The sequence below is a fragment of the Ciona intestinalis genome, chromosome 7 (genome assembly GCF_000224145.3).
Source record: "Ciona intestinalis chromosome 7, KH, whole genome shotgun sequence".
NCBI classification, from domain to species: domain Eukaryota; kingdom Metazoa; phylum Chordata; class Ascidiacea; order Phlebobranchia; family Cionidae; genus Ciona; species Ciona intestinalis.
Window position 1 is genome coordinate 5,282,606 of NC_020172.2, and position 13,615 is coordinate 5,296,220.

At 33.2% G+C, this 13,615-nt stretch overlaps 1 protein-coding gene across 6 annotated transcripts in view; it reads right to left on the reverse strand.

Annotated features, from left to right (window-relative positions):
• LOC100181562 (piezo-type mechanosensitive ion channel component 1-like) overlaps positions 1 to 13,176 on the reverse strand; it is a 39,708-nt gene extending 26,532 nt beyond the window's left edge. For 5 of the 6 annotated variants that reach the window (XM_026835087.1, XM_018812426.2, XM_026835085.1 and 2 more), the window contains exons 1-17: positions 13,028 to 13,176; positions 12,548 to 12,640; positions 12,140 to 12,262; positions 11,831 to 11,873; positions 10,873 to 10,976; positions 9,866 to 9,997; positions 8,817 to 8,928; positions 8,397 to 8,498; positions 7,984 to 8,146; positions 6,881 to 6,958; positions 5,656 to 5,697; positions 3,672 to 3,762; positions 3,227 to 3,351; positions 2,144 to 2,290; positions 1,705 to 1,836; positions 1,316 to 1,394; positions 785 to 960 (exon numbers count right to left, since the gene is read on the reverse strand). In XM_026835087.1, coding sequence (XP_026690888.1) covers positions 785 to 960; positions 1,316 to 1,394; positions 1,705 to 1,836; positions 2,144 to 2,290; positions 3,227 to 3,351; positions 3,672 to 3,762; positions 5,656 to 5,697; positions 6,881 to 6,958; positions 7,984 to 8,146; positions 8,397 to 8,498; positions 8,817 to 8,928; positions 9,866 to 9,997; positions 10,873 to 10,976; positions 11,831 to 11,873; positions 12,140 to 12,262; positions 12,548 to 12,640; positions 13,028 to 13,094 — 1,809 coding nt within the window. In that variant the 5' untranslated portion in view covers positions 13,095 to 13,176. The remainder of the gene's footprint in view (positions 1 to 784; positions 961 to 1,315; positions 1,395 to 1,704; positions 1,837 to 2,143; positions 2,291 to 3,226; positions 3,352 to 3,671; positions 3,763 to 5,655; positions 5,698 to 6,880; positions 6,959 to 7,983; positions 8,147 to 8,396; positions 8,499 to 8,816; positions 8,929 to 9,865; positions 9,998 to 10,872; positions 10,977 to 11,830; positions 11,874 to 12,139; positions 12,263 to 12,547; positions 12,641 to 13,027) is intronic. The other variant, XM_026835088.1, reaches the window with a different exon arrangement.
• Between the last annotated feature and the right edge of the window lie 439 nt (positions 13,177 to 13,615).

Consider the following 13,615-nt stretch of genomic DNA (forward strand, 5'->3'; position numbering starts at 1 on the left):
TTTTCATTTTTTTGCTATTGTGTTGATGCATTTCATTAGACATAAAGAACAAAGTATAACTGCCATGAGATCTGGGAATAAAACGTAATATATGCTTATAATTTTAAGTCTAAAATTACTTTTGTGTTGTTAATGTGTTTAAGCATTACATTAGACAGATTGCATTATAACTGCCATGAGATCGATCTGGAATAAAAAGTTGGTACATTTTTATAAAATTAAGTATAAATTGACATCGGTTTGGGAATGTGTGTTACATTGAAAATATAGATTGCATCATACTGCCATGAGACTTTGGAATAAAAGGAGATATAGGTTTGTAACTTTAGGTAAAATGAGGTGGCATATAGAGAGAAAAGATCATGTTACATGTTTGTAATATTGGGTCTAAATTTACTTTTGTTTGGTGGTGTGTTGATGCATTACATTAGACATATAGAATATATTGTGTTGCTAGGATAGACAGTAACCAGTAACCTCTACCAGAAGTTGTGTAAAATGATTTGTGTGTTTTTTAAAGTAATATTTGAGATTAAGGATAATATAGGGCCAATGAATGTTTGCATTTCTGCTTTAGATATTTAGGTACATTTGTACTTAACATACTTTTATATTGTCAACACCCATATATATGATATATGAGGTTAAATTATAGGCAAAAATATAGAGATTACAGAAATGAGTAAATCATGTTATTAAATAAGGTAAAAGCTTCCGTAGAAATGTCCTTTATTTATATCATTACATATAGATATAGGTACCAGTTTGTTAAATAGAAACTTACAATAAAAGCAGTTATGTTGAGAACGAAGAGGAAAAAGTAAATAAACTTAATTCCGGTCGGATATCCTTCGGTTGCTATGGCGATGTGGAAACCGATGACTAAGAATATCCAGTAACGACTCAGCATTTCTTTGCAGAAGTCGGCAAACTTGTGCGCCCATGTGCTTGTGGTGGATTCTTGGGGAAAAAAGACAGTTTATAAAACCATAAATTTAGCATGTGGTCATTAATGTAAACAATTTATGGTAAAGGGATTTTATAAAGTATGATAAAAAAGTCATAAAGGTAATTTAATATGCTGTAACAGTTACCAGGTTGTTAATACACTGAGTAGCATTTACATTCATAGAGTTCATAAAATTGCTGGTAAAGAGATGCTCTAGACATTATTTTTATACTTTGAAAGTAACCTAATTTCAAAACTGAGTTTATTTAACGGTTTATTCTTACACAACAGTTTATGTATATGAATGCATACTTGTAAATAAAAGGCTTATTCTCCCAAACTTTAATCCACATGCATAGTACATACCATTATCTGGACTACTTCTGTGCCTTCGTATGTAGTTAAACTGATGCAGAACCAACCAGAAACCACATAAATAAAACACCTAAAACAATAACAGAGTTATAGACAACTATTATTTGGGTGTTTGGATAATGGAATAATAAACCTACATCTCAGGTCTCACTAAAGACCACACCATTATAAAATAGAGAAAAAATAAGAAAACACTTTTTATTAAACTAAACTAGGATCTAAGCCAAGCCTCACATAAGATCTGGGCCTGATAAAAATGCAATGGACGCAGACAAATGCATTTTGGCGTATCAAATAAAACATACCAAGCTTACTTTCAAAACAAGCCTTACATAAAAATCATAAAACAACACCCTACACAAAATGGAAACATTTTTAACCTGAGCACCAAGTGGCAAACAAGGATAAGCGTATCGTCGCATTCCAAACGCTGATAAATACAAGATATTGCCATCTGTTTGGTTGATAGTGGTTGGGAGTTCTGACTCATTTAAGTCCAATGAATAAATGAACTGGAAAAGTAAGAACAGATTAGAAATGGTTTTGTTTGTTTTTATGTTGGTTTTATCTCGTCTAACATTGAGGATGGTTAAAGTTGATTAACTGAAACTGCACCATCCTCAGTGTTAGATGAGACAAGAGTGAGTGTTATATAAAGACCAGCTTGGTACTTGTAACACTCACTCTTGTCTCATCTAACACTGAAGATGGTTAAAGTTAAACAAGGCTTAACACATAATATATTCTACATAGAACCTAACCAAACTAGGAACTTAACATTTTCTAAATTTACGGTAAAATAAACCCTATACACCCAACCTGTATTAAAAGAATAGCGATTCCATAAATAGTGAACACTGGGGAGCAGCAAAGAGTGTACCACGATCTTTCCTTCGTCATCCATAAACCGCATGACCATATTAGGAGAACGAACGTCAGCCAACTATGGTAAGTTACGCTCCATACCTAGAACATAAGATACAGGGTTCAAAACTTACTTCTGGTGGTTGGGGGGTGTTTGGAGGATTATTAGTCAGTGAGGTGTATGGATACACTATAAGTGTCTGGTGTTTAGAAGACACCCATGTTATAACCCTACAGTGAACATGAGGTGTATGAATACACCATGTGTGTCTGGTGTATCAGAAGACACACTAGTTATAACCCTACAGTGAACATGAGGTGTATGAATACACCATGTGTGTCTGGTGTATAAGAACACACCCATGTTATAACTTGACAGTGAGCATGAGGTGTATAAATACACCATGTGTGTCTGGTGTATCAGAAGACACACTAGTTATAACCCTACAGTGAACATGAGGTGTATGAATACACCATGTGTGTCTGGTGTATCAGAAGACACACATGTTATAACCCTACAGTGAACATGAGGTGTATGAATACACCATGTGTGTCTGGTGTATAAGAACACACACCATGTTATAACTTGACAGTGAACATGAGGTGTATGAATACACCATGTGTGTCTGGTGTATAAAAAGACACACTAGTTATAACCCTACAGTGAACATGAGGTGTATGAATACACCATGTGTGTCTGGTGTATAAGAACACACCCATGTTATAACTTGACAGTGAACATGAGGTGTATGAATACACCATGTGTGTCTGGTGTATAAGAAGGCACCCATGTTATAACTTACAGTGAACATGAGGTGTATGAATACACCATGTGTGTCTGGTGTATAAAAAGACACCCATGTTATAACTTGACAGTAAGCATGAGGTGTATGAATACATCATGTGTGTCTGGTGTATAAGAAGGCACCCATGTTATAACTTGACAGTAAGCATGAGGTGTATGAATACACAATGTGTGTCTGGTGTATAAGAAGACACCCATGTTATAACTCAACAACAAGCATAAGTTACACTGACCATCATTATAATGAGAGCGACCACGTAGAAACTGAAATGTTTCAACTTAGATATTTGGCCTTCAATTGTGTGCAACAATCCGCTATTGTTTGGTTGTTCCATAATTTCCTGACCTTCAGCAGTTTCTGTAAATAAAATCTGAAAGTATTTATGGAACTTAAAAAACGGGTGTCGTGTTTCAAACACCTCGTGCTCGATTATAAGTTACCATGTATGTAACTTATTTATCCTTGCATGGTGGGGCAACGACAGTCGTTATAACACTGGTGTTCTGTTTCATACACCTCATGCCCGCTTACAAGTTACCAGTATGTTACTTTGTGGGTGATTGTTCATGTATGGCTAATACTTGAAAACCCATTAGTGAATTAGAAAATGTTGGCTTGTAAAAAATAAGAATTAGAAACACTGACTTGTAATAAAACAACTAATCAAACATATTTACCCCCATTTTCTTCTCCATTCACCACAGCTGGATTTGAACTCGGTGCCATTGAGTCATAGTTTTGTGGAAGTTCCTCTCCTTGGACCAATGGCTGGGATAATTAGGTTTGTTTTAGATGTGTGTGATGTCATAATACATATTGTGATGTGGGTAGCCAACTTTAACCATCCTCAGTGTTGGATGGGACAAGAGTGAGTGTTTACAAGTACCAGCTTGGTACTTGTAACACTCACTCTTGTCTCATCTAACACTGAGGATGGTTAAAATAAATAAAAGTATACCAACAGTAACATATGCATCATATTTACAACTTGGTAAATATTATTGCAGACTAGTTAGTATAATGCTTGTTAATTATTAATAACTGCGAAAGAAATATGAGTGCTGTTAATTCTGTTAATGAAAAAAAATATGAAATTTAAAGTCAATATTAGGATAGTTTAAACTGTAGCTAAAGTACAGCACTGTAAAAAGATGAGTTAAAATAAAAACTTTGTGAATTTTTAAAAGTTTTTGTGTAATATTTGTTATTTGACTTTTTTGCAAAGAATGAAATCAAATTTGTGCAACATGCTACATGCTGATAAAGGTGTATTGTGTGTTAACAATGACCATTGTTGACAAAATGGGTGTAAACAAACACATAGTAGCGTGGTGTTTTAGGATCAGATTTGATAATTTTAAGTATTAATATAAAGTTTTAAAATTTATTTTAACTTCATGTGTCTTGTATATTGGCTGCTATGTTTGTATTGAAAATGACAAAGAAAATTTGTGTTTTTTGGCTGATACTAGCATACTACCTCACTATAAGTAAAATAAAGATACATTCACTAAATGAAAGAATAACCACAGCACAAAAAAGCACTGCAGTTACACTACACGTCAAATAAAAGGGATATTTACACTGTCTTAAAAAGTATAAAAGCCACTACACTAGAGTTAAATGAAAGGTTACAAAACTAGGTTAGAGTGAGATGAAAAAACAGTCACAGTAATATGGTTAAAACAGTTACTATAACAAAGTTAAATTTTACTATAATAAAGTTAAATGCAAAAATGCAGAACCGTATTAGAGTTAAACGAAAAAACACTCACAACCACAGGACACACTATGTGCGAAAGGGGCATTCATTATATAAGGCAAATGCAGAGACTGAAAACCAGGTTAGAGTTAAATTAAAAAGACATTCACCGCACTATGAGGTAAATGCAAACATGGAAACCTAGGTTAGAGTTAAATGATAAAGCCACAATCACAGCCCTATGTGTTAAAAAAAAGGACAATCTCCACAATACCGGTTGAAAGAAAGCACCACAAACATACTAGAGGTAAACGAAAAGAGTCAAAACCAGTTTAGATTAAATGAAAGAACAACCACAACACTATGTGTTAAAACATAATGCAAAGAAACAAAACCGTATTAAAGTTAAATGATAAGGTCACAGCCACAGGCAACACTATGTCACATAGACTATGTGCTAAAGAGACATTCATCACGCTGTAGGTTAAAGGACCACATACCCAATCAGAACATACTATGTTTTAATAAAAGGGACATTTACAGTTTTACACTAGACGTAAATGAAAAAGCCACAAAAAAACTATTTTTAAATGAAAGAAAGCACCGCAATCACTATGGGTTAAAGAAAACAAGGACATTTACACAATGAATTAAATAAAAAGACCCCAAAACTAGTTTAGAGTTAAATAAAAGTCACAACCATAGCAAAAATTAGTTAAAAGACAACACTACAGTCTACAATCACACTTTCGGTTAAATGCAAAGATGCAGAACCAGGTTAGAGTTTAATGAAAGACCCCAAAACCGTATTAGAGTTAAATGAAAGGAATCAAAACTGTGTTAGAGTTAAATGAAAGACCCCAAAACCAGTTTTAGAGTTAAATGAAAGAACAACCAAGCACTATGTGTTAAAACAAGTACAATCACACTATGTGTTAAATGCAAATATATCAACAGACTTGGTTAACTGCAGTATGGTCATCTTCATTCACTAAAACAACCTGAAACAAACTTTATTTAGTAGGCTACCAAAACAACTCACACCAAAAAATATGTTTAATTAATGTGGGGTAAGATGGAACATCGGTAGTATATAATATCCCGTATGGTATTGTGGGGTAAGATGGATACCATTAGCACATAATATCCCATATTTCCTAATCATGTTTTTTCCTTCTTTATGTTTTTTTTTTTTTTAAAGTATTATGAAAATTTAATATAAAAAATAATCTTTTATAAAAAAAACACACAAACAGTTGTAAATTAATAAACTCTAATTTTACAAAACCACACACTTTGTTAGGAAAGCAAATATTTAAAGAAATTACCAGTTTAATAAAAGCCAAGAATAGTTTTAAAAGGAAATTGAAAAACTTATTGTATAAAGTATTAGTATCACCGGAAAATAGACACTCAAGCTAAAGCTTTATTTAAAGCAAATTAATATCAAGGTTTTAAGCGTAACTATTTTAAAATAAACTGTTAGATATATAGAAAATAATTTTTTTATAGAATTAAAAAATAAATAAAATACCTTGTGTAGTAGGGTGGGGGAAGATGGGGGAAGATTGGCACTTAATATCCAAATATCCTGATCGTGTTTTAAACAATTAACAGCGGTCTATGGGAGTCGTGAGGATATAGTTTTATAATTCTTTGAATGTTCTTTGTTTACTAATAAATGGGACGAGAAAACAGAATGAAAAGGTGTCCCATCCTCCCCCACCCTAATATAATTAAAATGCAGTAACAGTTAACAAAATAAGCAACATTACTTTAAGGAAGAATTAATAAAAACTATTTAAACAAAATTTGGGCAAAATATAAACAAAATTCAAGATGACACCATTGAACAGAAGCCGTAAAAGTAATAAAATAAATATCTCCAAGACAATTGTCACTTTAATTACACGCCTCCCCCACACGTTTCACCTCATATTTTACTCCATTGTTTTGCCTTGTCTATTTTGAAATGTAAGTTAAACTAACTATTCAATATGGGCCACTTAGACTGATGTTTTAAATATGTTTAAAATTGGCCAACTATGTTGAAAGCATGAGGTATATTAAACCCCTGGTTTCCCACCCCAAGGATAAACATGAAAGTATCCCAACTCGACAGTGAGCATGAGGTGTATAAAGCCACCACAGTATACCCCATTGTTGTCATCATAGCTAACTTACCCTTCGTTCCGAATTTGGCGTTCGTTTTGAACCACTAGGTAGCACTGGTAAGTCTTCGTTTAACTGTTTCGCCAATGCCTAAAAAATTTTGGCAAAAAATAATAAGCACAAATAAATTTGAAATTGCACAAAAAATCAAAGTGTGGAAAAGTAAATTGATTTGAATTTCACATGCAATGATTTAAAGAAAATGACAATTTTATCTCGGTATATATTTCAATATGGGGTAAAGTAATAAAAACTCATAGCAAAAAATATATTGTATGTGAACAAATTCCTCTTTTTGTTTTAAAAAAAGTAAAAAGCAATGGGTTACATTTTAGCCATGTATGGTCAAAATAAACAAATTCAGTGGTTACACATTATATGCTTGCATTAGAGTTGAAATAACCTAGCTAATAGGAACTTATAGCAAAAATACATTGTATGTGGACAAATTTTTAAATTTATTTTAAATAGGCATGAAATAAATTTTATCTGTGATAAACAAGATATACAAACAAACTGAACACTGTATACGAAAATTCCTAAATTTTGTTCTAAATAAGTAAAAAGTAATGAGCTACATGTTAGTAAAATGGGACATGACTCATACTAAAAAATTTAGATACCGATATAATAGACAACGTATGTAACTTAGCATGTAAACAAATTCACAGGTTACAGATTATATTCTGACATTATAACTTAAATACCTAATCGCATAACACAAGATATTAGATATAAACCAATATGTTTGACACCTATGTCATTAACTTAAAAATAAGAGGCTTAACTCATTATTGAGTGACATTTAAAACCAAGAAATACCCCTGAAACATTACTTACTTTAAAAAATACCCCTGAAACATTAAAAATACCCCTGAAACATTACTTACTTTAAAAAATACCCCTGAAACATTAAAATACCCCTAAAAAACACCCCTTAAAACATTAAAAATACCCCTAACACATTAAAAATACCCCTAAAACATTAAAATACCCCTAAAAAACACCCCTTAAAACATTAAAAATACCCCTAACACATTAAAAATACCCCTAAAACATTAAAAACACCCCTAAAACATTAAAAATACCCTTTACTACCACATAAACCATCTTACCCAATAATCTCTGAAGAACATTCTGACCCCCACAGCCATGGACCAAAGTAGAAGGAAAATACTTGCAGGCCCGACATAGACCGTCCACTTCAACCCAGGGTAGAGCAGGAGTGTGTTGGGGGTTGTACAGTTCGTGTATATGATTGGGGTTAAACCAAATAATCTGGGGATAGAGTATTTAGACTGTTGGAAAGAAATGTCAGTTTATCAAGTGCTGGGCAACTTTGGAAGTTAAAATATGAGTGTTTTAAGCCCATTTTCTGGTTGCCATAATTAACTTATTTATCCTCGCATTAAAAGGCAATGACAGTTGTTATAACAGGAGTGTTCAGTTTTATTAGTAATAATAATCCCATATTGTTACAATATAACCGCATATATATTATGACATCACACCACACATTGTTACCTACCTCGTATAAATTGATTCTTTTGGAATAAGATCTTGAATATGTTGGATTTGGTATAGATATAACATTAACAGTTGAAAACTTGCAATGGCACACAAGAACGCCCTGTTTTTTTGAGTCATAATCAGTGAACAAAGAAAAAAAATAACAGAAATAAAAAAAAAAATTGTGATAAAAAAATTAAAAATGTGTTTTCTGATCATAATTTTAAAACATTTAAAATGAAATCATTTTAAGGTTTTGATAAAAAAAAATACTTTTAAACATTCTATGACAAAAAATATCCCGAAAAAAAACTTTTCTAGACAAGTAATTTATCTTAAGCCAAGTTATATTTGAATCGCCAAGTTGTTAATTGTTTAATTGGAATTAATATGCAGAAATAGATAGCTTTATGATGTAACAATGTCCCTTATGACAAACCTCATAAGAGCAACAGCTGGTGTAAGAAGTGGTTTATGAAACGCCCACATCATGGATAATGTGATGAATGATAAGAGATATATACTGGATACAACACTGGGGTACGCAATGCCTGTGTTTATGTACGGTTTTAAACAAGATAGCTAGGCATATTATAAATATAATTATCACTTTTCAGTAGCTGATTATTGTTAAGCAACCAACGTTTTGAAACCCATACAATAGGATTAGTTTTAGGCTATAATATATATAGGAGATATATACTAGATACCACGCTGGGGTACGCAATGCCTGTTTTTGTATAAGAAACAAATAGGTTGGTTAAAACTGTAATTAGTCGATTGAATATTACATAGCCTATTCAATACTGGTAATACCAATGTTTTAAAGGAATAAAACAATATATATATTAAAAAAAGGCCATGGATAGAGTAACGAAATAAAGTTACTAAAGACCACACTGGGGAACGCATTTCCTGTGTTTATGTGGGTCTATAAATTGGAGGCCTATTGTAATTATAATTATCTTCAAAGGGCTTTTTACGGTAAAACAACAATGTTCGGAATTTCTGTGTATATGTATAACCATGCCTGTCTTCTGCTTATATGTATAATCAAGCAGAAGGAATGCCTGTGTATATTCAAGCGTGTATATATAAGTTATACCAGAATAGGTGAGTACTAACAGGATGTTGGTCCTCACAGACCTCACCCATACAGAATAGAATAGAATAGAACAGGATGTTGGTGCAAGGCTCATTGCAACTATATTAATCTTCACCCTATTTTTTATTGTAAAACTTTCAACAGTTTAACTTCCGAAATGGGATGTCTTTATCAGGATAATGGTATACTCAGTATAGTAACACATAGGTTCTGTACCATATGACTTAAATATTAAAGGCATGGTTTGTGGCGTGGTCATGGTATTTCCTAGATGCCGTGGCTTCAAGTGCCACAGAATTTTTTGTGGCATAAAGTGCCATAAACGTTCAGGCATAATTTAAAAATTGATAAATCTACCAGAAACTATACTTATATAAGCTTACCTGCCACAGCTAGCAAAATCACTGTTAAAAACAAAACAAATCCATTCATTGCTTTTTCACGAGAAACTTCACTTTTAAGTTGTTGAGTGGTTTGTGCATTCGTTTGTTGATCTTCGTGTTCGTGTAGGTAGGCTAGGGGTAAAGTGAAAAAAGAATGAATGTAACTTATTTATCCTTGCATGCCAGGGAAACATCAGTTGTTACAACACGGGTGTTCTATTTTATAAACATCGTGCCCACTTACCAGTTGCCACGTATGTAATTTATTTATCATTGCATGGTGGAGCAACAGCGGTTGTTATAACACACGTGTTCCGTTTCATAAACTTCGTGTACGCTTACCAGTTACCATGTATGTAATTTATTTATCCTCGCATGGTGGGGTAACGACAGTCTATATAGCATGGCCGCATGGGTGTTCTGTTTCATAAACTTCGTGTACGCTTACCAGTTACCATGTATGTAATTTATTTATCCTCGCATGGTGGGGTAACGACAGTCTATATAGCATGGCCGCATGGGTGTTCCGTTCCATAAACTTTGTGCACGCTTACCAGTTACCACATATGTAATTTATTTATCCTCGCATGGTGGGGTAACGACAGTCTATATAGCATGGCCGCATGGGTGTTCTGTTTCATAAACTTCGTGTACGCTTACCAGTTACCATGTATGTAATTTATTTATCCTCGCATGGTGGGGTAACGACAGTCTATATAGCATGGCCGCATGGGTGTTCTGTTTCATACACCTGCGTGCATGCTTATGAGTTAAAACAAATTTGTTGTATGTGATTGTTTTTCTCGTCATGAACGAAAATTAGAACAGGCCATTAGTGACTAGTTTATAGGTAAATATATTTTTATACAAACATGTAAATTAGCTGTGTAGTTACAACAGACATTGTGCTCGAAACTAACTTTTTCACAGGATTAGGGGTTTAAATATCCCCACCTTCCCTGATATTATGAAAGATAGGTGCCTAAGTATGCAAGTAATGCTCTTACCTTCTGACTTATTGATCAATATCATTGTAATGACTGAGACAATAAAAGTTGTCACATCTGGAACAATTAATCGGCAAATATTTGCTACACTTGTTGAATCCAATCTGTACAACATAGTTGTAATGTATGAATGGGCATTAGTAATGTTACATATAGTAGGATGGGGAAAATGGGACACCTTTTCATTCTATTTTCTCGTACATTTTGGTAGTAAACAAAGAATATTTAAAGAATTATAAAACCTTGTCCTCGCGACTTTCATAGACCATTGTTATTTGTTTAAAACACGACCAGGATATTTATATATTTTGTGCTAAAGGTGTCCCATCTTCCCCCACCCCACTATATATCCACCAATAAGACTATATATCCACCAATAATCAGTTTTATATTAGCAACCATTGTGAGATGCTTCCTATATGGTTCAAAAACCATGTTTTTATCACTTAATTTGGATAAAATAAATGAAATAGTTTTGGTTAAAAAGCAAGGCATTAATTTTAACAGACAAAAGAAATTTTGATTAAATAAAGTGGTTGTTACACCTTATCAGAAGCAACTCAGGGGGTTTCAAATGAATTAAGCATTAAATAACCATGTGGGTGAGGTCCTTGTCAAGGACTTGAAATTTAGGACAGATTACAATTGGAAGAAATGTATGGGAAAGACAGGAGTTAAGATATTAGAGTGTCCTGTTATATTTTAACTTGGAAGTTCAGGGGAAACTGAAGCTATTTTATTGAAATTTACAGGAATACATATTGTCATACAATTGCAATGGGAAATTGAGGGGAAGCAATAGATGTTGCCATGTCACTTTAAATGTATTGAATATCATGACAGTCAAATTCCACCACTCCCAGTCATATGGATATATATTAACAAACTAAAATATATTTTGAACTTGAAGTGCCCTATATGGAATGTAACTTGATTTTACTAATTATGGCAACCGTACCTTTGAAATCCAACGTAGCGCGCAGTTCTTTCTGCAAATGAACCTGAAAAGGACATTTTACATTTAAGCTTTATTAAATAACATGTCCATTTACGTATAATATATAGCAAAAGGTCAAAGCAGTTATTCGCCAGAGAGCCAGTCTCTAGAAATTAGCAGTTCTGGACAAAATCAGGCGAATGCAATATAGTTTTCGCATAAACGCACAACTGCTAAGAATCGCATTAAACTTACAAGGTGACGTTAAACTNTATGGTAAACGCCAGAAACCCCAGTAAAATATAAGGACCACGCGTAGTGGTAACTTACATGGTGGTCCCAGCAAACTGCCATAAGGTTTCTTTACGGCTAATGCAACCTGGAATGCAGCATGAGCAAGCACAAACATGCCCGAGAACACAAGTGTGACAAAACAATACCTTCTCCATGAACCTGTGACGTCATAATGAACATTGTTACAAATTGAAAAATAAATCTCACAAAAAATAGTCAAAATTTGGCAAACAGAATATTGTAAAAGCTTTTTCATAACAATGTGAATAAAAGTCAGCCATGGGCCAACTGTGGCCTAAATGGGTGAATTAGGTTTTTATATTAAGGTCCAAACAAAGTGGCAATGGGCCAACTCTGTAATAAATCTCTGGTCCTCTTACTTGCAGTAAGACCGTATCCATAGAGAATATAAGGTTTGTAGAAATAAATGAATATATAACTTACGCATATATAGTCCACGCAGTCTGGGGGAATAAGGAAGAGTTATCAAGTACAAACAATAAAACGCTGATAGCCCATTGAAACGAAATATAACACCTGTAAAAATGGATAATGGTATTAATGTGTACTTGTAATCATAACATGGGTGTCTTTTTATACACCAGACACACATGGTGTATTCATTCACTTCATGCTCACTGTCAAGTTATAACATGGGTGTCTTCTTATATACCAGACACATACGGTGTATTTATACACCTCCTGCTCACTGTGGAGTTATAACATGGGTGTCTTCTTATACACCAGACACACATGGTGTATTCATACACCTCATGCTCACTGTCAAGTTATAACATGGGTGTCTTCTTATACACCAGACACACATGGTGAATTCATACACCTCATGGTCAATATATAAACAACAATACAATTATTAATAAGCAATTGATTAACCATAATATATGAACAGTATAACTATCTTACTGGTAAATAAGGTTGCTGGGAGAAGAAACCAGAAAAAGAACCACGTCGCAGATAGTAGGAGAACCATTGTTTTATGTTGTTTCTATGCTTCGTTCAATATCAGAAAGTATCACAGTTAAACATAATCAAGTTTATCTAAATCAAGCTTAAAATATAAGAGTAATTATTAGTTGAATTGTGGCAAATACACTTAGAAATCATAATTTATTTATGTATGTACTTAAATTCTTTCAATAACATGGCTATGGCCTAATTCTAGTATATATTATAACTTTATTACATTCAGTTACAATATATATATATATATATTTATATATACTAGAGTTTAAAACTGCTCCTTTGAATCTGGTATAAAAGTAATTGCAGTGAGTAGTGGTGTTGTGTTATTTGTTATCTTTTAATGTCCTAATCTAAACACACTGATGCTAACTTAATGTCCTTCTTTATAAAGGCAAAATAACATAAGTTTCATTTGAAATATAGCAGTGCTATTGCAGAACCCTGATCCATAACCCCAACCACTAACCCCAAACTTTACCCGTATAACTATAACGTAACCTATACCTTTAGCCTCATTCATAAACTGTA